Genomic DNA, 22271 nt, shown 5'->3' with positions numbered 1-22271 from the left:
GTCTGTACACTGTGGCTGTTTGGGGGTTAATTAACATAAACACAACGAGGATTAAGAGGATTTGCTTTAAACCACAAAATGTTGTTTGGCAGAAAATCATTGGCTGCTTGTTTGAAAAGTTGAAAAATGTTATCATTCTGTTGAGGAGACTCTCAAAATGAATGTGTCCTCAATATTTTTTGACCAACTTCCTCTTCAATGGGGAGGAAACTCCTGCTACCTCTGGTCCTGCTACCTCTGGTCCTGCTACCTCTGGTCCTGCTACCTCTGGTCTCTCAGAGGTCCTGCTACCTCTGGTCCTGCCACTTCTGGTCGTGCTACCTCTGGTCCTGCTACCTCTGGTCTCTCAGAGGTCCTGCTACCTCTGGTCCTGCCACCTCTGGTCCTGCCACTTCTGGTCCTGCTACCTCTGGTCCTGCTACCTCTGGTCTCTCAGAGGTCCTGCCACCTCTGGTCCTGCTACCTCTAGTCCTGCCACCTCTGGTCTCGCTACCTCTGGTCCTGCTACCTCTGGTCCTGCTACCTCTGGTCCTGCTACCTCTGGTCCTGCCACTTCTGGTCTTTCAGAGGTCCTGCTACCTCCGGTCTTTCAGAGGTCCTGCTACCTCCGGTCTCTCAGAGGTCCTGCTACCTCCGGTCTCGCTACCTCCGGTCTCGCTACCTCCGGTCTCTCTACTTCTGGTCTCGCTACCTCTGGTCTCGCTACCTCTGGTCTCGCTACCTCTTCTCCACATTTCCCACCCTGTCCTACCCTGGTTGCTAGGCAGCGGCCAGAGGAAAGTGAGACACCGAGCTGAGCTGCTGTCAGCGTCGCCATGGCAACTGTGTGAGTGATTCAGGTGGAGGTCAGGGAGACTCTTCTCTTTTTTTTTCTTCCTGTTTCTGCCTCCTCCTCACCCCTCCCGTCTCTCTATCGCTTTTATTCTTTCTCCCTTCAACGCCTGCCTTTCATTTCAGCTCTGCCTTTGTCTACCTTTTTTCCCCTCCTTCCCTTCCCATTTTCTCTTATTTCATCTCTCTGTGATGCTAATCACAGAGAGAATTAGAGAAGGGGATGGAGGTGCATTGATCCACACACGCACACTGATCTCTTCGTAATACAGAGAGACGGGAACATTTAACTGAATCTAACAGGCTAGTCAGGAGGTGCACACACACACACACACACACACACACATACATGCTCCACACGCCGGCACTCACCTCTGCGACTTTCTCTGTTAAGCTTGGCTGGATCTTCATAGTCGCCCACCCAGTTACACTCCACAGGCATGGAGATGGGCCTCAGCCTGCCTACAAGTGCACACACATAATTATAAAACTTAAATGTTCAGTGTCTAATATTTAGCAGGATCTTTTGACAGAAGTACATTATAATCTACATAACTATGTTTTCAGTGGTGTATAAAGACGTTACATAATGAACCGTTATGTGTTTATTACTTTAGAATGAGCCATTTCTACCTACATACTACCGCTGGTCCCTGTGTTTCTACTGTAGCCTACTACTTGGCAAACTACTCTACTCTAAGAAATTGATATAATGTACATTAGTGGTCGGCAATAGGCGGCCAGATTACTTTGATAGCGGCACTGTAAGATATCAACCATTGTGTCCCTGAGCAAGACACTTAACCCCTAGTTGCTCCAGAGGCGTGCAACCTCTGTATAGCAATTGTAAGTCGCTTTGGATAAAAGTGTCAGATAAATGTAATGTAAATTATAGTGCTGAATCAGATCTCAGTCATGACAGCAAATGTTAAAGACATAATCACTTCCTTTAAAATGATTGTGCCTACAAAATAAAAACGTGAGAACGTCTTTGCAGCAGTACTTTGTCGTCTTTAGTTGAGTTCATTCAGAAAACGTGAGATCAGATTACCCTGAATGAAAAACGGAGATATTGGGGAAATGAAAATAAATGTCCATAGGTTGATGTGGACCAATAGCCGGGAGGCACACACTAAAGCACATATGTAAAACGATCTCTTCATAATCAATTTGTTGAAAAGGAAGAGAAATAATAGCAGCAAGTGAGAATTGAACCCACAATCCTTTGTATGGGAGTCCTGTGCCCTACTGAACTAAACAGACAATTAAATGATAGACTGATTATGTTCTGGCCCGCCGTCTACTGACTTTTTTTGGCCCGATGCCACACAGTTTTTTACTGCTGAATTTACATTTGCCTTTAGAATTAGTACATTTAAGTATTATTTTGTCTGAAGATCAAGTGAATGCACAGTGAGCCATTTGTTGCAATTTGCAACCCTCACCACTAGATGCCACTAAAACTTACACACTGAACCTTTAATATTCTTTTTATTTATTCTTTTAATATTCCTTTGTCTCCATTTTTATAGTCTGATATGTGATATTCTTGCAAAGATTTCATCTATTTTATCCACGATGTATAGAGCTGCATCACTTTCTAAAACTTTCTATTAACCTCCGTGGTCTGGCAGGTGGATTCCTGGCCCCATGATTATTTTTTGAAGTGCTTCAACACAGCAGAATGAGATTGAACTCAATCCCTCCTCTCCATTTTCTCTCTCTCTCTCTCTCACACACACGCACACCCCACGTACCATATGTGGGCGTGGTGCAGTACACGGGCTCTTCCTCTTCTCGCCGGCGAGTCTCTTGATCCAGGAAGGAGTTTGGTGACTCAGAGCGCTTGGCAACGCTGACGCCACTGTGGTTGCGAGATACCTCATCTCCAGACAAGGCTCCGGTCTCATCTCTATGGCAACAACAGAGGATGATTTACCAGCAAACACATGAACATCCAACAAGTCAAAGCTCCTCTTTGCTGTCGCCACTTTCTTGTCAGCTGAACTTTTGTCTTTGAAAGTACACGGACACTCTACCTTGGTGTGTATGGCTCAGCAGGTGGAGGAGGGATGTGAAGATCCTGGAGGGCAGAGCTCTTGGTGGGTGTGCCAGAGGGTGTGGCCGAACCGCTGCCTGGGCTTCTGGTTGGCTGCAGAAAGCAAAAGCGGATATTTAAAGATCTGTCTTGAATGGATTTATGATTTGAGATATGATTTTTGATTTATTCAAACTTATAATGACTGTTGGAGCCAATGTGTCTGTGACGTAGTGTCAACAACATGGTTATGGTGCTGGCTCTCACTGTTCACGATATATAGCACCTGTTTGGATGGCGTAGGGCACAACAGTTCCAACAACTCAAACATAATTACAAGATAAGTATAATCCATTAACAGCAAGACTACACTAAGTCAGACTTCACATCCACAGCGCTTCAAACTCACTGTAACCGACCATGAATACCGTAAAACTCGCTAAAACCACTGAATTGACCCTGCCTATATTTGGGGACAGGTGTCCATATGGGACAGGCCTTTAATTCCTCTTGCACAAACTGAAATAGGCTACTATAAAAACAGTTTATTTATTTCAAACGGTATGAATATTAGTTGAATAAAAATGATCAAATAATATCAAATACACGTCATTTATTTGATCTAGCTCCGACAGACGGCTTATGCACTTTTATTTTGTAGGCAGCAAGGAACAGAAAACAACAATGCAGTGCAGGATGAGAAAAGTGTGGCAGAAGTTAGCAGACAGAGAGAAATGGACTTCACATGACAGTATTCACAACTTGGATTAATTTTTGTGAAAAGCTGTTTGATCATCTCAGGGGCCTCAGAGTGATACAGCCGAAGGAGATCTGAAATATACGATGGAGCCAATCCATGTAACGCCTTAAAAACACTTTAAAATCCTTAAAATCAACTCTATATGTAACAGTGAAGAGAGCAGATATGGTCCCTCTATCTTGTACTAGTCAACAATCTAGCCGCCGCATTTGAACAAGCTGCAAGCGTGATAATGATGAGTCACAGATGCCGGAGTACAATTGCAAATCAGGAAAATATAAGTGCATGTAAAACAATCTCCAAGTCCTCAAGAGAGAGAAAGGATTTTAGTCTTGCAATTAAAAAGCTACCTTTGACAACAGAATTAATTTGTTGGTCGAATTTTAATGCTGAATTAAAGATGACGCCTAGAATTCTTGCAGAGGTTGCACATTAGTGGACAAGCGCCCCACACTTTTAGATAGTTCAGCAACTGAGTAATAAGCCAAAAAAGATCCTTTAAGAGACATGACTAAAGTGGTCACACAAGACAAAACACTGATGGAGGGCAGAGAAAAAAACTGTTTCCCTTTGTGTTTCCTCCTGATTGTGTAGATCATCAAGTGTTAATTAGGGAGATACATTTCATAATTCGCAGAGCACTGGGAATGTGGGTGGATGGTGCCATCAATTTTCATTTCCCATTCATTCCAGTTTGTTTCAGCTGGCAAACAAAACCATGCTGAGCCACAGTACCCTGACCTAATTACACGCTTTGGCTGCAGTCGTTCAGGGAGTGGGAATGCTGTGGGGAATTATGTGGGCCAGTGCAGTGTTTTAATAAAGTCTATAAAAGGTAGAGCTGGTCCCACCTGCAGAGCTAGGGGTTTCCAACGCATGTTCTTCAGCAGTGCAGGGGCAGAGCTGAGCGTGCTCTGCGGACGCTTCTTCAGGGTCAGGGACACAATGCCTTTATCGGCCCTCAGCGAGCCGACCAGGTTACGCAACTGCCAGCCCACCTGTGGACGGGAGAGGACAGTGGGGAAAAGAGGATGATTATCCATCAGCTGGGTAATGAAGAACACAATCACAGCGTTATGTTAAGCCCGTAGTTTGAATTCGGTCCATGTCGTGATTGGATCTCGCTTGTTGAGCCTTCTGTGCACGACAAGTGGGTGTGGAGGTGGTAAGTCTATCTATAGAGATTTCTGTGATGTAACCTGCCCTCAATTTGAAAACAAATGCATCTTATGATATATCTTCCTACGTTTTTAGCTAGTGTTTTTCTTTGTGTGTAGAGGAATGTGCGAACAAAAACCTACGGTATACAAATATAAAAATGGCTACTATAAAGGTCACCAGTTGTTTTTGTTTTTTCTTAAAGACTTTTTGACCTTCTCTCATCTGTGCCATGTGGGGAGATATTTTCCAATTAAGGCAAACACACTATCTTAATTGCATTTACTGGATTGACCTGAGATCTGATCATATTGCAAGAGGAGGTGCAGAGAGGGTTGGAGGATCTTATTATACTCATTGCAATGCCAGCCACGTGCATTTGTACATCTTGTAGGGTCGTGATGGTGCAGTGGATAAGACACATGGCTTTGGTGTGAGAGACCCGGGTTCAACTCCCCACTGTAACCCATCCACCAATGTGTCCTTGAGCAAGACACGTGACCCCTAGAGGCGTGCGACCTCTGACATACATAGCAAGTGTAAGTTGCTGAATGAATAAACGGCATAAACCAAGGGCATCACTTTGTGTTGAAAAGTGGTGGGGACATTTAGGGGTGAGACAAAACCATATTGGGATCAAAAATATATCAATGCTATTTACAAACAATATTCATTTATGAAATATAATAATATTTGATTGGGGGGCCAAGATTTTGAGCATTAAACTCTTAATTTCCTGCATTCTAGAGACATTTTCTGCACCAATTTATGGTGGAAATGTCTTTATTTATATGAAGGGAAACAAAATTCATGTGGCCAGTGACAAATCAGAATATAAAAATATTATCGAATATAATGCATTAATCAGCAGCTTGTTTTTTTAGCCTAACTTACTTTTTTGGACAAGGCAGATTTGTTTCTTCTATATTTACATTGCATTTCATGTTTTCCTATTGTGCAAGTAAACCTTTCTTATAGAATCTTTATTTGTTATTTAACATTTTTTGTTGCAAGCTAATTTTCAGAAAACTTTTAGCAAATGCTTTCCAAAAGTGGTGAGGACAAAATCAGTCACTTTCAAAAAGTGGTGGGGACATGTCCCCAGCGTCCCCGGTGTAAATAACACCTATGCCTACCACACAAATTCAAGGCACATAATTGCAACTGGTTTTAGATGCCAATTTGATTTACAGGTCTTATAATACAAGATAACACTTTGAGAAAACAACAAAATCTTACCATAAAATATTTTCTGGTGATATTAAACATGTAGTAACTGATTTTTGGGACACATGGACCAGCAGAAAGATGCTGTGAACACAACGTTGTCCTTCCAACATTTTTTAAGTTGCTATAGTTAACTTGTTAAGCACCTAACAAATGTAAGTCCAATATCACCTCTCTTTTAGCTGTTTTTGGGCCCAAAAACCAAAACAAAAGGTGAAAGACTTCCTACTGTAGAGCTGAGGGGATTCTGTGGCAGTTATCTTTGGATTGATCATTTTGAGTGACCTCTTTCACATTACACATTGTCATCTGATTGATTGTTATTATAAAAATATCGATTACAGCAGCTTTAAATGTTTGTTTGCATCGGCAAGATATGTAAAAACAGGCACATATATATTATATTAATATAAGAAACGTGCAAAATATAGTTTTTGTATCTATAGGTCAAATTCTTCAGTTATATGTGTTGATACACAGGATTTAAAAAAGAGGGAATGGCCCTTTAACAAGCAATTGATCCCAATCATTTCAATTAGATATAAGTGCACTTAACACACACACACAAAATCTATAGATGATCACCTGAATAAACACAAAAAGATATATTTAGAACATACAGGCAGCACACAAGCACAGTAAGAAACCCACCACAGTCTGGTGATTGACTTGAATGACTTCATCCCCTGCATGGATCTTCTTACAGCGGTCAGCTGGAGACTACAGAGGCACAGAAGACAGAGACAGAAGGAAAACAGACGACTATGAATTGATCTGAGTTTATTGATCTCCGCACACCAGTGTGGGCAAGCTGTTCAACAAACTGTACTTCAATACACTACAATACAGCAGAGGGAATGCCTTGCAGAGTCACCCATGTGGAATCTGAAATGCCGTTATGAATCCAAATGTTGTCAGTTTTGTAGATATTCTTTGCAAGAATCTGTTTTCTATAACCTTCAAACCCCCGGGCCTGGTGGGAAATCCACTTCTTTGGTGTTTGTGGGAAGTATTAAGAGTGAGAGTATTACTGGTGCAGATAAAGCTAACTGCTCAGCTGTGGTTCAGTATTTGAACGTGTTGAAGTGGGATTGTGAGCCTCTTACCCCTTCAGTAGTTCCTGTGATCACATGGAGGCCGTCATAGGTTGACTTGATGTACATCCCCTGATGGACAGGGAAGGAAAAGGCTAAAAAGTTTTGTTTTGTTGTTTAAAATTTAGTTTAATCTTTTTGATTCCCTTATCTTCTTAAATGTTATCTAGGTTTACATTTCAACAACATCAAGTAACTAAAAGGTAAAATAGCTACACCTCACATTTGTCTTATCACCTTTTGCTAGCCAGAAACACTATTGTTTTTAGTGGCAGCCTAATTAATGTTCACAACCTGTACCTATAGCCTGAAAATTCGATGAGGAGCAGAATATATGAAATGTTAATTAAATGTGTCTGACACATTAATTTAACAGCTGTTGGCTTCTGTGCTTCCTGATTCAGAACCACAAAGTTGATCAGATTAAAATGATGAAAACTAGAGACCAACAAAAAGACAGACAAACAGAACCTGAAATAACCACACACAGTTTATAACATACTAAAGCCCAGTAGACAGCGTCATTACCAGGCCTTCAGAGGGTTTGATGTTGGTGAGGTGAACCAGTTCGAGGTGGGCTGACTGAGAAACCAGCGGGTCTGACGACACGCACACGATGTGCTCACACACCTCCGACAGAGTCTTGCACTACAGAGATGAAGAAAACCAGAGAGGACAGGTAACAATACGCAGAGCTTTTATAAAACAGGTTCACCAGCTGTGCTTTATTAAGAAAAAAAGAGATAAAAACAAAAGAAGAACATAAACAACCCGTACACCTTGTGTTTGTCAGATTTAGGGCATTTCTAATAAATCTTTTTAGCTTCATGCCACAAAGGATGTTAAAGATTGTTTTTTTTTTTTAATGTTTTCTATTTGGCTTTACTGAGAATATAAACACATCTTCCCTCATAATCTTTAATACAATGCATGTGTTAATGCAGAATTGACTTTGTTAGAGGCTGCCACCATTAACACAGCTAACTGCACTTTAAAGGGGGCAGTTCACCGAAAATTACAAAAAAGAGAACACATTTTCTTATTTACCTGAAGTAGTATCTAGCTATACAGTTCGTTTTATTAGTCCAGTGTTCTCAGATATTAATCCTCTAAAATATCTGGCTCGGTGAGTATAATTTGCCGTGCCCACAGCATTGAAAATGTACATGTAAAAATTATTCAGATTATTTTTTTGCATGAACAACCGCAGACTCCCCACAACATGCTGTCACACTTCCCTGGTAGAAAGTAGTTTGAATAAAAACTGCTGACAGCATTGATAATCCACAAAAGTAGCTCCCAAACTTCCTCAAAACACATTTACAAAAGACATAAAGATTCTAGCTGTTTTGACCGTGAACTCAAGAGCATGATGAGCCTCATTATATTTTGCTCCATTTGTTGTTTATTCCCTTTCTCCGTAGAAAGTCTACACTTCAACATTCCTTCATTTTGGTGAATACATTTTGCCTAACCTGAATCTGGAGGGCCTTGCTAGCAGCGCAGCACTCTTTGTTTCTGTCATCCCCAAAGGAATCAGATTCACAGAACTCTTTCACAGCAGATGTTTCGACTTGCCATAGCAGGTGAAGCTCAGGTGGAACTAAGAACATTAACGATTGCGATGCAGCGATTACTGCAATGCAACTCGGTAATTAGTGAATGTAGAAACACCTGTGTTTGACAAGTCAAAATGTCTGCCGTGAAAAAGGTCAGTTACACATTAGCTGCCCCCTGCTTTGGCTGTTTAAATGATGCGCCTACAAGGTTAGCTGTGTGCCAGAATAACATAATTCTGCCGATATTATGTGAATGCAGCATTAAATATGGAGCTCCAGCCAGGAGCCAGAGGTTAGCCTAGCTTAGCATAAAGACTGGAAGCAGCACTTCTAATGCTCACAAATGAACATATTATTTATTTATTTTTTATAAACGGCACACAAACAAAAAAGTAAAAAAAAAAAAAAAAAAGGTTTTTGGAGGAGACGGTGAAGACTTAGGTAAAGATACTGAACTTTGGACAGAGCCAGGCTAGTAGCTAATCACTTTTTGACTGAAGCTTTACATTTAACAGACGAGAATGATATTGACCTCCTCATCCATCTCTTGGCAAGAAAGCAAAAATTTCCCAAAATGTCAAACTATTTCCCTTGAAATACTGCTGTAAAGTTTCTTTACAAAGTTGTGAGTTTCTGTGTTTGTGGAGTATTGTGTAAGTGGGTATGAGGCGACAACAACTACAACAACAGGACCCGTCAACACAGCAAATAAGCGACAGCTGGATGAGGTAGCAGGACTCACCACATGAAGGATTTTGTTCTCAGTCTCAAACACCGTACAGTCCTGGGGGAGAAGCAGAATTTAATGTAGCGCGAGCAGAACATCCTGTCTTGCAAAAACTCAAAAACACAAACACCATCATGCTGCTGCTTCTGTATACTGTCTGGGCCTCACATTACTGAACCCTGCACCTGCACACTCTATACCCTCGCAGAAGGAAAATACGCCCACACAAAAAGACACGTTTAGCTTTTATTTACACACACATCAGTCACACAAAAGACAGACTGTAAGGACATAAATAGCGAAGAATTGAGTTTCGCTCAAGGATGCAGAGAGCAGAGTCTGCTGCATCACACCCACACACACCGTTCTTAGGGGAATATGACAGCCATGGCAGAATACGAGCTATCAGCCTTCATAAAACACACACAAACAATTCCACACACCTGCTGTACAATGGTGGTGAGCTCCAGGCAGAGCTGAATGACATTATTTCGGGTTACTGAGTAGTCTGCCACTGCAGCAAAGGGAGACCTGGGAGGAACAGATAACACAGCAGTAGTCTTCAAATGTTGCTGCTGCATTAGATACTGTACAGAGGAGATGGACAGGAGCAGTGTTAGAGAGGCAGATGTTGTGTGTTCGCGCACACAGACACACAAATTTATAAGTAGTTTTACAACTCAGTCATGAGAGAATCTGTGACGTATGTTATAAATCAGAGACATCGCTGATAACGAACTCATTTCTTGAATTGATTAATTTAATTTAGTTACAGATGACTCGCCTTCAATTATTTGTTATTTTGTTTCATTTTTGCTATAACATTTAATAAAATATAAGAGGTTATCATGAACAGGTGATCGCATATGAAATGATTTATCACCTCATTATTATCGCCGCCAAGCACATTGATGAATCGTTGAAATAATCTATAGAAGCTTCGAATAATAAAATCATTGTTATCTGCAGCCCTATTTATTACATCCGGTATATTTATCTGTTTAGTTAAAAGTTTGATGTTGTGGTTCTCCTTTGAAATACTTTAGTGTTAATTTGGGCTGCAGCTAACGATTATTTTCACTATCAATTATTTTTTAGATCTATTAATTATTTGTTTTCTCTGTTAAAACTGCATTATCCCAGAGCCCTAAGTGGCTAAATTACTCTTTGTCACAGACACAGGTTGCCATTTCTCTATGATTAGTTGCCAAACATGAAGAAGGCTGTCTTGTCTGATAACGATCTATCCTGAAGTACTTAGGTTTAGTTTCCATCTGCATCTATTTGTTAACATAAATGAACCGATCCACAGCATGCAGTATTTGTTGTGGCTTGTTAGTAACTGGTACAGCCAGAAGACTTGTTGATAATTAAAGACAAATAAATTAACCAGCACTTACTGTGCTGCGACACCAAGATATTCAATTTACAATCATGTTTAAGAGAGAAAAGCAGCAAATCATTACATTTAAGATGCTGGAAACCCGACGTCAACATGTGGCATTTCTCCTTAAAATACAAAAATTGTTGACTGCTTAGAGGCTCAAATAATCGATTAATGAACTAATTTCTGTAATGGAAAAGAATAAAAACAACTCTCAAATAATGTCATCATTGCAACGTACAGTTAACTTTAAAGAGTTAATAAGATGGATGAAGATGCCCCACTTGTATGTTACTGATGCACAGCTGAAAAGTATGCACAATCAAATATACTGCTCACCTACATGCATTTTTCTCTCTATAAACACTTGCACAGGCCTCACATGCAATCCCCCTTTAACTGCTACAAAAATTTAAAAAAACGATCAGTGAAACAACACAATGCTTATAAAAGTTTGGTTGGTCTGTATTGCTCAGAGGTCATTGCTCTTGAGTGGGACCATTAACATAGATGCATCCAAGGTCATGAATGAGCGTAAATGCTCATAAATAAGACAACATTTTGTATGAACTACCAGCTCAGAAATCCAAACCATTACAGGTGCGTTAAAGTGTACACTGGAGAATACTGCCCCTGACACCTGGCTTCTTAAAGTGGAGATTCAACGGTGATGGTCTTCCACAGAGGGAAGGGGACACTGCTCCAGTGGAAGGGTGAATAAAGCTGCATTAGAGAACCAGGTAAATAGGAATGTTTTGGAAACCCACAAACAAAAAAAGCACAGTTTAAGCCTTGCCATTCTTTTAGAAAACTTTTTAATGACTGAAATAAACAGTGTGTGGAGGGTTATTAGACCATTGTGGATTTATTAAGCTACTTTGCTACTGGCACCATCAATTCTCAAAGTCTCCCGCATGTTTGTATGCACAGTCAGAGTTTCCAGTGAAGTGTGAGCATTCTGCTGTCGGGTTTGTTTTTATGAGACAAGGGTCCTTAAAGCCTTTTTTTGTGCAAACACAATGTATATAAATGAACGTGACACAGTAGACTATTCAGGTGTGAACAAGGTGGCAGTGATAAGGAACATGCTGCAACTAATGGAGCCTTAATGAATGGATACAGACACAAAGGGACATCAAAATGAATATTACTGATATGGGGCACATCGTTATCAAAACACACACAAAGACACACACCATTACTTCGCATCACTGTTCTAAACACCCAGATTTAAATTCGGCCTCTGGTGTGTGATGAATCTGTGGTGTGTGTGTGTGATTTGGGTCATCAGTATTGAGGCTGTGTGCTATATATAAGCAGGACCTAAGGCTACACAGACTGTTTGCTAACTATCAGGCTCCAACCCTCAAACAACACTGAGAAACCTTTTTTTTTTTTTTACAGCTCAGACGATGCTGTGGCTAAACAGACCTGTTTCCAATTGTGTGAGGTGAAGTACTTTAAAGTACTAAAACTTCTTAAGAGTCATAACTCTAAAATCTAACTAAAATCTGACTACACAGATGCGTATTTTTAGATTTGGTGTGTTACACTTGTTACAAAAATAAAGACCCATATATCCGCCTAGAAATCAGAAAAAAAGACACTCCAGAACTTTCCTGACAATCATCACACTTTTAAGTTTTCTTTGTTATAAAAGTAATAAAGTGATAGTTGTCTGTACATTAATGGATACACTGCAAACATGAAATGCTAATAGCTAATTCGGCATACTTTTAATGGTGCCAAAATGTAAACAAATATAAGCTTACAAAACTGACTGCATGGAAACATTATACTTCCTTTTTACGTCTCCCAAAGCATTATGGGAACTGCAGCCCCCAAATTGAAGCAAGACAAAAATGAATAAGAGTGATTAAAAAATGATTAAAAATCACTTTTTTCATGTTGCATTATCAAGATCATTAATAGTTTTGGGGTTATTTTTTGGGGCATTGTTTGATAGGACAGTGGAAAGAGAGAGAGTGAGAGATAGTGGGTGACACGCAGCAACGTGCGGCAGGCTGGACTTGAACCACGGATTCTGCAGTAAGGACTCAGCCTTGTACATGGGGCACAAGTTCTATCAACTGAGCTAATCGCTAAACCTTTTTTGGATACTTTTAATATGTTTTATCGTTAATATTTGTACAAGTACCAAGGGGTCTGGTCCTTCATCATACCAATGTTACAGAAAATACTTATCTTAACTTGACAACTAAAACATAGAGCTACATAAAATGACTAAGTCACCATTTCAAATCATTGCACAAGGTAAACTGCAGGTACAACAACACTTAACGTTTCTTCTCTTTTCTCAGCTAACTCACTGTTGGTTAAATAAATACTCTCTAGGAATTATGTACACTTTTTCAATTCAGTGCCAATGTATGACTGTAAGTAGTGTGTAGCAAGAGACTTTGGCATTGGATGAATAAAAAGTCAGCATTGTAATCTTGGGTTTTCCAGAATCATCCAGAAGTTACGCTGTACTGCTATATGCACCAAACTGGTGAACAACGTGAACAACCTTTTCTACTTTAAACAACTGTAAAAAAAACTGGACACACATTTCACCACAACCATTCTTTTCTTCTGTGGTAAATGGCAGTTGTAAAGAAGAGATAATACACCTGAAGGTGCCCCGATATAGTCATGCCATTGTTCTCCTCCACCTCATCTGATGCTTGGATATGGTGTCTTACAGCATACTGTGACTAATACAAGAAGAAAGATCACCAGAGAAGAGTCTATATTTGAGGGCAGAGGAAACCCTGAGTAATGGTAAAACTAGTGAGCTCACTTTTTAAAACCTTCACACATCTCCACCGTCTTCCAAACCTCCACACTTCTCTCTCACATATCAAGCTTTTACAACTGTTTTTTTTACAAGCTTTACAAATATATCATTACAAATTGTCTTATCCTAGTCCTAAAATTATTTCACTTCTATCGAGGAATTATCTTGAGGAAAAAAAACACACTGCGATCATCTGACACTAACTAGTGGTGGAAGAGCTATTCAATCCTTTACTTGAGTAAAAGTACTAAAGTCACAGCGTAAAAGTACTCTACTACGAGTAATAGTCCTTCATTCACAATCCTACTTAAGTAAAATTACAGAACCATTGGTAGCAACATTTACATTTTTAACACTGATGCATTATTGCTTGAGAGGGTTTTTACTGTGGAAGTCGTGGTGGAGCCAGTTTTAAGTACAGTTCTCCAGACCCTCCACAGAGTCACAAGATAAATCTGAGGGTTCTCGAGATGATTAATGGCAGAGGAAAACACATACACAAATCTGTTTGTGAAATATTGGAGAGTTTGCCCTCTCTTGGCCTTGAACAGTTACTTAAATTAAACTATCTGCAAAGTTTAAAGGGGAAATCACTCTGAGGTGGAATTGCTCGCAACTCATGGACTCATGTAATAAGAGGCCCCAAGTAGACTCTGCATTTTTGTACAGGGTCACAAGTCAAAAAGGTTGGGAACCACTGGTTTAATCTTTAACAATGCGTTGTATTTTATTAGCATACTCAATGTATTTATGCAAAATTTTCATCTGAAAAGAAACTCTAGCTATCAAATAAATGTTGTGGACTAAAAGATACAGTATTTCTCTCTGAAATGTAGCAAGAAGAAGCTAGTTGAAGTATACAGTAATGGAAACACTTGAGTTAAGTACAAGCAGCTCAGAATTGTACTTAAGTACAGTAGTTAAGAAAGTCATTTTGAACTATTTTGAGCGACTGCACGGTGGGTAGTGTTGATTGTCTTGATACCAGTCAGCCATATATCCCCTATATTTTAAACAAAATTTAAAGTGCTCATTCACTACATTGGTTGTATAGAAATAGAAATACTACTACTGTATTTTTAGGCTATCAGCAAAATACACACATATATTCAGCCTCTAAGGCCATGTTATTAATTCATAGGTAGGTGCTTTCAAATGTGCATATAAAGAGGAAATGAAATGTTCAAAGAAAGGGAAATACTGCAAATATCAAAGAAAGGGAGATACTGCAAATTTCAGTCATTATGAAATGACTATTTCACTTTTCTCCCCGGCAGATTTAAAGAGGACGGGGTTGCCTTCTGCACAGTGTGTCGATTTGATGTCTGCATGGCGTTTGTCACTACAGAGAAAGAGAAAAGTATCTGGGTACATCAAGGCATCAGAGGCAGGAAAGAGATGATCTGTGCTGTACCCACGCTGTTATTTTATACATGAAAAGGTTGCAAAAATGACTTCTAAGTCTTTATGAGAGAACTAGAATGTGCTGTACATTTGCTGCCTGAGCGCTGAACTGATGTTGCACTTTCCCTCCATCCCTGAGCGGTCTAATAACTAGCAATCAGGGAGAGATGAAGGTTCAGTTTTAACACGATTTATGCTAATTTGTTGCTGTAAACCTTTCAGGAAGGACTCATCTTGCTGGTATTAGTACAAGACCGACTGTAGCCCGACATACTTGGAAATCATAACCTTTTCCACATAGTTAGGGTGTATTCATGAATTCAACATATCATTCACCACGCAGCTTTATTGCACTAAAACATTACTCGCTCATATATTATTCCTAGGCAGCAGGAATCAATTTTAGAAGATGAGATTTTACTGAAATAAAAGCACCGAAGGGATGATATGCATGTTATATTTACCGGTGAGCCCTCACACAGCTGTAAAATGTTCTTTTCTTCACGTGTTTTGTGTGTAATACGCATGATAAAAACATAAAAAAAGGAGTCTTTGACAATGCCTACACGTAGATTTGTTTCAAGAAATGAAGAATAGAGAGCATGAAGCGCTGGCTCTGCTGAGTCTATCCCTTTCTCAACGTCGCTTTGCCATTTACAGTTGCATCATTGTGCGTGGGCGAACGCGTGTGCGCTTGCATAAGTGTGTGTCAGTGCGTGCGGATGTGTGTTTGTACGAGCATGTGGGTGTTTCTATGGGTCTGAGAGTGCTTGTGGACGTGACTCTATATACTTTTGTGTGTCTAGATGGCCTGAGGACAGATGTGGGTGCCCGGCATTTCAAGAACTGAATGTCAGAGACCTTTAGTTCTGTTTCTGATGTGTGTCGTGTGCAGGAGATCGTGTCGACTCATAAATAAATGAAGCGACAGAGAGGAGAAGAGAGAGCAAGGGAGAGACGGAGAAACATGGTGAGAAAAATGGTCTGACATTATCCCTCAGAAGAAAAAAAAAACATTTCTCAAAAGACGACAACAACCAACAGCTGCAGGAGAGTTTATGTTTTGCAGATTGAAGCTTTAGTTGTACAAACAAAACAAACAAAAAAGGCTCTACAGGCTCTGGATCAAAGATTTCAACAGAGAAAAGACTTATAACTCTATATTATGTATTATGTACATGAGGGCTGCCTGCAGTTAATGATTATTTGAAAATGTCCATAATAACTTCCTTGAGCGCTAGGTGACATCTTCTGTTGTCTTATATATAATAATTATTTATATATGTATTATATACATTAATTTATACAAACTTCTTACTAAAAGGAGCTTTCTTATTCTGAAGCAACAAAAAAAAGTGATCTAAAAAATATGCACCTTCCTGCTACAAAACAAACCAGGTCAGAGATATCAGGAATTTCTGACAGTGAAAATATCTTCTGAAACTGCTGGCAGTTACATAAAATCAAATATTAACACTAATAAAATGAATTCAGCTCTTTTAAAAGGAGCTATGCACTCTTTGTCAGTTTTTTAGCTGTTCTAATGTGACTACATGGCTAGCAGTGGATGTTCTTCCTATTATGAGTTTGTGAATGCAGCCAAATTATACCTCTATTATTCATGCCATTAATGGGCCTTTTTCATGAAAGAGAATTTGACATGTCACTGTTGGAAAAGCACAGCTGTAAATAATAGTGAAGTCTGAGCCATTGGTAATGTTATTAATAACTCTTGTGCTTTGCCTTTTATAAGAAATAGTTACCCTGCTGACAACAACAATAACAATATTACAATAATGAAATAACTAATAAAACAGAGGATCTCAGTGACAGAGAGCCTGTAAACATATTACCTGTCCAGCCAGGCCAGCAGGCTCTTAGCGGCTGTGATGAGGTCAACCACGGAGGTCAGCAGATCATTGGGGAGCCGGCGCGAGGTCCTGCTCTCTGATTGGCTGCTGCGGCGGCGGCCGGAAATGAAGTTCTGTAGATTTTTGGCCGAGGCGCCGAGTTTGTGAGCCAGAGTCCTGACGCTCTCCGTCTCCAGACCTGAGTTCTACACACACACACACACACAGACAGACATCAACAAAGATTATCCAAACCTCCAGACAGTGAACCACCTCGAATACAAATTAGCATCTTATTTGTCAACATGTTTACCAGTTTTTCGTAAGGAGTCTGGTGCATATTAATGACTCACATTACATATTTGCTAGAGAGAAGGTCAGCACAGTGACTGCAATGAGGCAGCACCGGGCACACAACAGAAATTATCAGTCTGTTGCGATTTTAAAACACCCTAACTCTTTATTTATTCACATTTACATCCAGTTGAAGTATGCAGGAATGGTGTCAGTGTTGTCAGATTATTGGAACAACATACTATACAATACAATAATGACAATACATTGGCAAACAGAAGAAAGACGACACAACAAATTACAAACTCTTCAAGAAGAAACCTCCTAGTTTACATGTCACTTTTGGTTAATAACAAAATCAACTTGTTTACTTTAACCATTTAAATAGTAGGTAAGTGTCTCTTTTAGGGCTGTCCCCGACTAAGGATTTACATAGTCAAATCAGAATCGTCCTGACTATAGTGGACTGATAGGTAAATCATGTGTTTTTTGGGGGGGGGCTACAGAGGGTAGCTCCGCTTTAATCTTGAGAAGCTGCAGAGCTGCAGTCTATTCATTCAATTTACACTGTAAATTTACAGCTGAACTGAAGCTTATTGAAGACCCTTTTCTCTCTGTCCCCTGTCATTCACCGGTCTTGTGCAGAGTTTTGCTTGCATGCGTGCTGCCGACATCTGCATGCACGTGGCGGTTCCTCCCCATGCAGTCTATTTCAAGTAGCCGGTGTTGTGCCGAGTTTTGCCTGCCTGCCGAGAATTGCATGCGCCTCAAAACGCGCTATAATATTCTTTGTGGGGTCCATCAATGGTGTTAAATGATTCGAAGTATATATTTTATGAATGTTTAGAGTCTTTAGTATTTTAATACACTTAGTAGAATTACCAGTCCTTGATATTCTGTAGGCTAAATATGTGGTGATAAGGCCGTTTGATCAATGAGCACAGCAAAGTGTCTGAAAAGGACCTAAAGGGGTGGATGCATAATTCGGCAGATCAAATTTTGTAGGCTAACGTTACCTGCCGAGATTTGCATCCACCTCTTTTCTCACCATAAATGACCGTTAGGCTTATCACCCGCGAGGTGCATGCAATTCTCAGCAGGCAGGAAGAATTCAGCACAACACCTGTTGTGCCACTGGCTATTTAAAAACAATGTAATATTGTTTGTATGATTCATCAACGGTGATAAATTATCCGAAAGTCCCGCCAGGTGCGGCCAACTCCGCACAGCACCAGTGAATTTTGGGGTCCGTCTCTTCAACAAGTTCCTCTTCCGCCACACATACACACACACACGCGCGCGCGCGCGCGCGTTACGCCTACACTTGCGCACTGACGACCCAGGGTTAGGGTCACAATTTTGGATTTATTCACGCACTTTTAAAAACATTTATTGAAAGTTTTCTTCTTTTTACATGTTTATTAGGCTGTATATTAACTTTTTGGGAGAAAACTAGTAGTTCTATGTAAAATCAGACGTTGAGCACCCCCCACATCGCCAAAATGGCATGATCTTTGTTTCGCTGCGAAGCTTGGACTGTGAGATTGACAGTCAAATCATTCTCCGCCCACTGAAGCATCAAATCTTCACTATTTGGGGTCAGCCCTAGTCTCTTTTACTCTCCAGGCCTGGAGAGGTAAAATTTTCAGTTACTTTTGGGATTCTATTGTTGATTACCTTAAAGTTACATGCAATAAATAACCCGATTTAAGTTGGACATACGAATCACATGATGACACACTGGAGCTTGTTAAATTGTGTATAAACGCACCATACCTATGCTCGAAGGTTGGTTTCAACCAATTAAATGTTTGAGCCAGAAATAAGACATTTAAATTAAAGAAATATGAAAATTTAGCTAATTATGACTCATTATCCAGTTGGGTTTAGTTTATTTAATAAGACAAACTCCCTCTGTAGCCAATAATTCCCTTCCAATCTTCTCATAGACTAATTTTTCACAGGTTGTCATTTTCCAGCTGTATCTTTCCCAAAACCTTTATTTTGGCAAAGCCCACACTTGGCAGGGATTTAAAGTGCCACTTCCAAACATTTTTCTTGTGTTTTGTTTTGGTTGCGACAATTGACCCTTCCCAGAGCCACGCCCCGAACACAGCTGGCCAATCACAGCGCAGTATCGGACTCGCTCTAACTGAGGTCCAACACTTTCATGGCTGCATTTACTCTAATGCAAAAAGAGTCGTTTTCTAGCTTTTTTTGGCTGTATTTTTCTAAGATATGGTCAAACGCTGTTCCTGGGGCACTTGTTATAACTACAGTCGCTACCCAGAGAGGTTGAAAGGAGAAGTACGATTTATTCTCTTTCCAAAACCTAAAATAAATCCAGAAAAATAACTTCCTACTGAATGTAACTTTATAAAGCTCTACTGTTCTGCTTTTTAATGATTGTAATAATGAATAGAGACCTACCCAGCTGTACAGGAACAGTGTTGATCCTTAATATCGTTGTCTTTTGTCTCAATCGTGGGGAGATGCGGTGGTTCACTTGTAGGCTACTATGTGATTGGTAGGCTTTAGCTTCTATCTTTCATTTTTTTTCACGTCTGTTTGAATAGCCTGAATACAACCTTCAAATGTATAATGCAACTGCAAAACTGTATGGCTCTTTCTGAGCTTTTTCCAACTAATTTGACAATATTTCTCCTGGGAGTGCAGTAATAGACAGCGGCAGCGCCGACAGTTTGTCGGACTTAGCAACAGTAACTAAGGGAGCTGGGGCTTGGCGAAGGGTCAATTGGGAGGATTGCAAGTTTTGATGCAGTACGGGAACAATTTACTTTCTGCAATCAATTTTGTTGTGCATTCAAGCAGAACATGAATACATTAACAGCTGCAGCTGTAAAGATGGGCTGATGAGAGTCCAGCACTGCAGTGAAACTACAAAACCAACACACACACGTTTACCAGAGCACAGAGCAAGTCCACAGCCTCCAGAATGAGCTCCTGGTGTCCGATGCGAGAAACTCCCAGCTCCTCCAGCTCGGCGTGGCTAATCCTCAGCAGCCTCTCCCCGCACACACCCCCGCGCTCAAACACACACACATATTGCTGCAAGCAGTCGTCCAGACCTGGAACACAATATTATTAGGGTTACTCACAATAAGTACACTCAGATTTGTTACAAAACAAGATCACGACCACAATGAAGACAGACTAAAAAAAACGTGAATGTGATGTTTGATGTCTATGATTGTTCTTCTTCCAAACTCCTCTGTAGCTAGTACACAGTGAACTAGTCGCATCCTGGGTTGACACCATATTTGCCATGATGCTTTACCATCTGGATTACCTATGTTACTGCTGGGAAAAAATCCAACCTGTTTCATATGACAATTAAACTGTTTTTAAGAAATTTTGAGGAAAGATTTTCCTTATAGTGAAACAAAAAATCTTTTTTTCATTGAAAACACTTCAAATAATCTTACCTGGCAGATTTATTTCACTTTGTTAAAGTAAATAAGCTGTGTTTTTGGCCAATCTGGGCGAGCAGAAACAAGCTGTGAACACTGACATATTAGCCCCTTTTAAGTTGATATGAATAACTTGCTAGTAAACAGTTGTTTGTTAACACATCCATCTGATACTGAGTACATTATCATTAATTTGGAGTGATGTTTGGAGTAATGGGGTGGTGATGGGGCAGTGGATAAGACACATGCCTTGGGTGTGAGAGGCACCAATGTGTCCCTGAGCAAGACACTTAACCCCTAGTTGCTCCAGACGCGTGCGACCTCTGACATATATAGCAATTGTAAGTTGCTTTGGAAATAAACGTCAACTAAATGAATAAATGTAAATGTTTCTGTCCATCTGATGAAAAAAAAGTCTAATATTCACTCCCTTTTAGCTCTGTTTAGGTCTCCACCAACTACTGCAGGAAATACAGTAAGTGGCCTCCCCCAGCTAGTTGCTAACTTCATTTGGTGCTGGTCAGGTTGCACAGTGGTTTTATCAGAGATTTATTTTTTTGCTGATAACAGCTGCCTACTAGAAACACTGATGAGAGCGATTAGACCAAACCAAAACAGGAGTGGGTCGTAAAGCTTAAACATAGAGCTAAAAGGCACCAAAACGCTCCGCACAGCTGAGGTGAAATGCAGTCAAGTGATAACTACCTGTGGATTCATCACTACAAGCAAACCCTTTTACATTTACATCACGTAGTCATTTGAGCCATCACTAGTATAAAAATATTGATCAGAGCAGCTTCAAGGAGTCAGTTACATAAAACTGACTAAGGAAGGATATCTCTTGCAGCAAATGTATTTATGAACAAAACAAAGATCCAGAGAAGAAGAAGAGTTGGCAAACAAGAAGAGTCAAATAAGGTCAATGCCGGACTTTGAGTGATACTAATGGTGCTAATCGTGGCTACACTATTGGTTGAAGGTGTTTATAGCTACTACACTGCCTGCTATCATATCTGTTTTTATGGCTGTAATGAAAATAGGAGAATACACATACGGCAGATAGAAATGACAGGCCCTAGGCACAGGAGGGGGACCTCATCTAAACAACACCATCACTCTTCATGACCGGGCCCACAGCTCGGACACTCTTTAACACATTCAATCGCTGATCAATAATCAGACATGTGTCTACTTGAAATTATAGGTTTTGAGCTGCATTCCAGAAGCACTGATCAGCTTTCGTTGCCATACGTTTCACCGGCAGGTTTCCCTCTTCAAAATCATCCTACAGGGAGGACAGATTTCTTTTAGTCTGCACAGGAAAATGCTAGACACATTTTTACTTATTCCAGTTTGTCTCACATAATACAGCAGCTGCTGTGTCATGTTTTTGAGACATATCAGCTTGTTTGCAGTTTTGTAGATTTCAGCCTGACCCTGTTTCAGAACCACAGCAGCATGAGGTAAAAGTATAAAATACAATTTGTTTTGAGAGATGCCTGCCAAAAAACAATTTTGTTCCTGTCCATCAACGAGCTAAATGTTTGACTTTGACCTGTTTCACCGTGAAATGAGGGCAAATGGAGACAGAAAAGGAAGACAGACACTCCCTGCTTCCCTCTCTGACACAGTACTAAAGTGACTGATAAAGATAGTCAACAATGTTTGGACTTGTATCACAGCCAGAAAGCTTTGCGACGCAAAATTGTACAGA

At 40.1% G+C, this 22271-nt stretch overlaps 1 protein-coding gene across 1 annotated transcript in view; it reads right to left on the bottom strand.

The window, feature by feature from the left end:
- cnksr2a (connector enhancer of kinase suppressor of Ras 2a) overlaps nt 1-22271 on the bottom strand; it is a 70187-nt gene that overhangs the window by 36367 nt on the left and 11549 nt on the right. Inside the window, exons 2-12 of the mRNA XM_046035173.1 lie at nt 20052-20215; nt 16836-17038; nt 9838-9925; nt 9410-9451; nt 7637-7756; nt 7121-7180; nt 6666-6734; nt 4481-4627; nt 2871-2983; nt 2589-2743; nt 1204-1293 (exon numbers count right to left, since the gene is read on the bottom strand). Coding sequence (XP_045891129.1) covers nt 1204-1293; nt 2589-2743; nt 2871-2983; nt 4481-4627; nt 6666-6734; nt 7121-7180; nt 7637-7756; nt 9410-9451; nt 9838-9925; nt 16836-17038; nt 20052-20215 — 1251 coding nt within the window. The remainder of the gene's footprint in view (nt 1-1203; nt 1294-2588; nt 2744-2870; nt 2984-4480; nt 4628-6665; nt 6735-7120; nt 7181-7636; nt 7757-9409; nt 9452-9837; nt 9926-16835; nt 17039-20051; nt 20216-22271) is intronic.

Source organism: Micropterus dolomieu, linkage group LG01, assembly GCF_021292245.1.
Source record: "Micropterus dolomieu isolate WLL.071019.BEF.003 ecotype Adirondacks linkage group LG01, ASM2129224v1, whole genome shotgun sequence".
Classification (NCBI taxonomy): domain Eukaryota; kingdom Metazoa; phylum Chordata; class Actinopteri; order Centrarchiformes; family Centrarchidae; genus Micropterus; species Micropterus dolomieu.
This window is presented reverse-complemented; position numbering and strand designations above follow the sequence as displayed.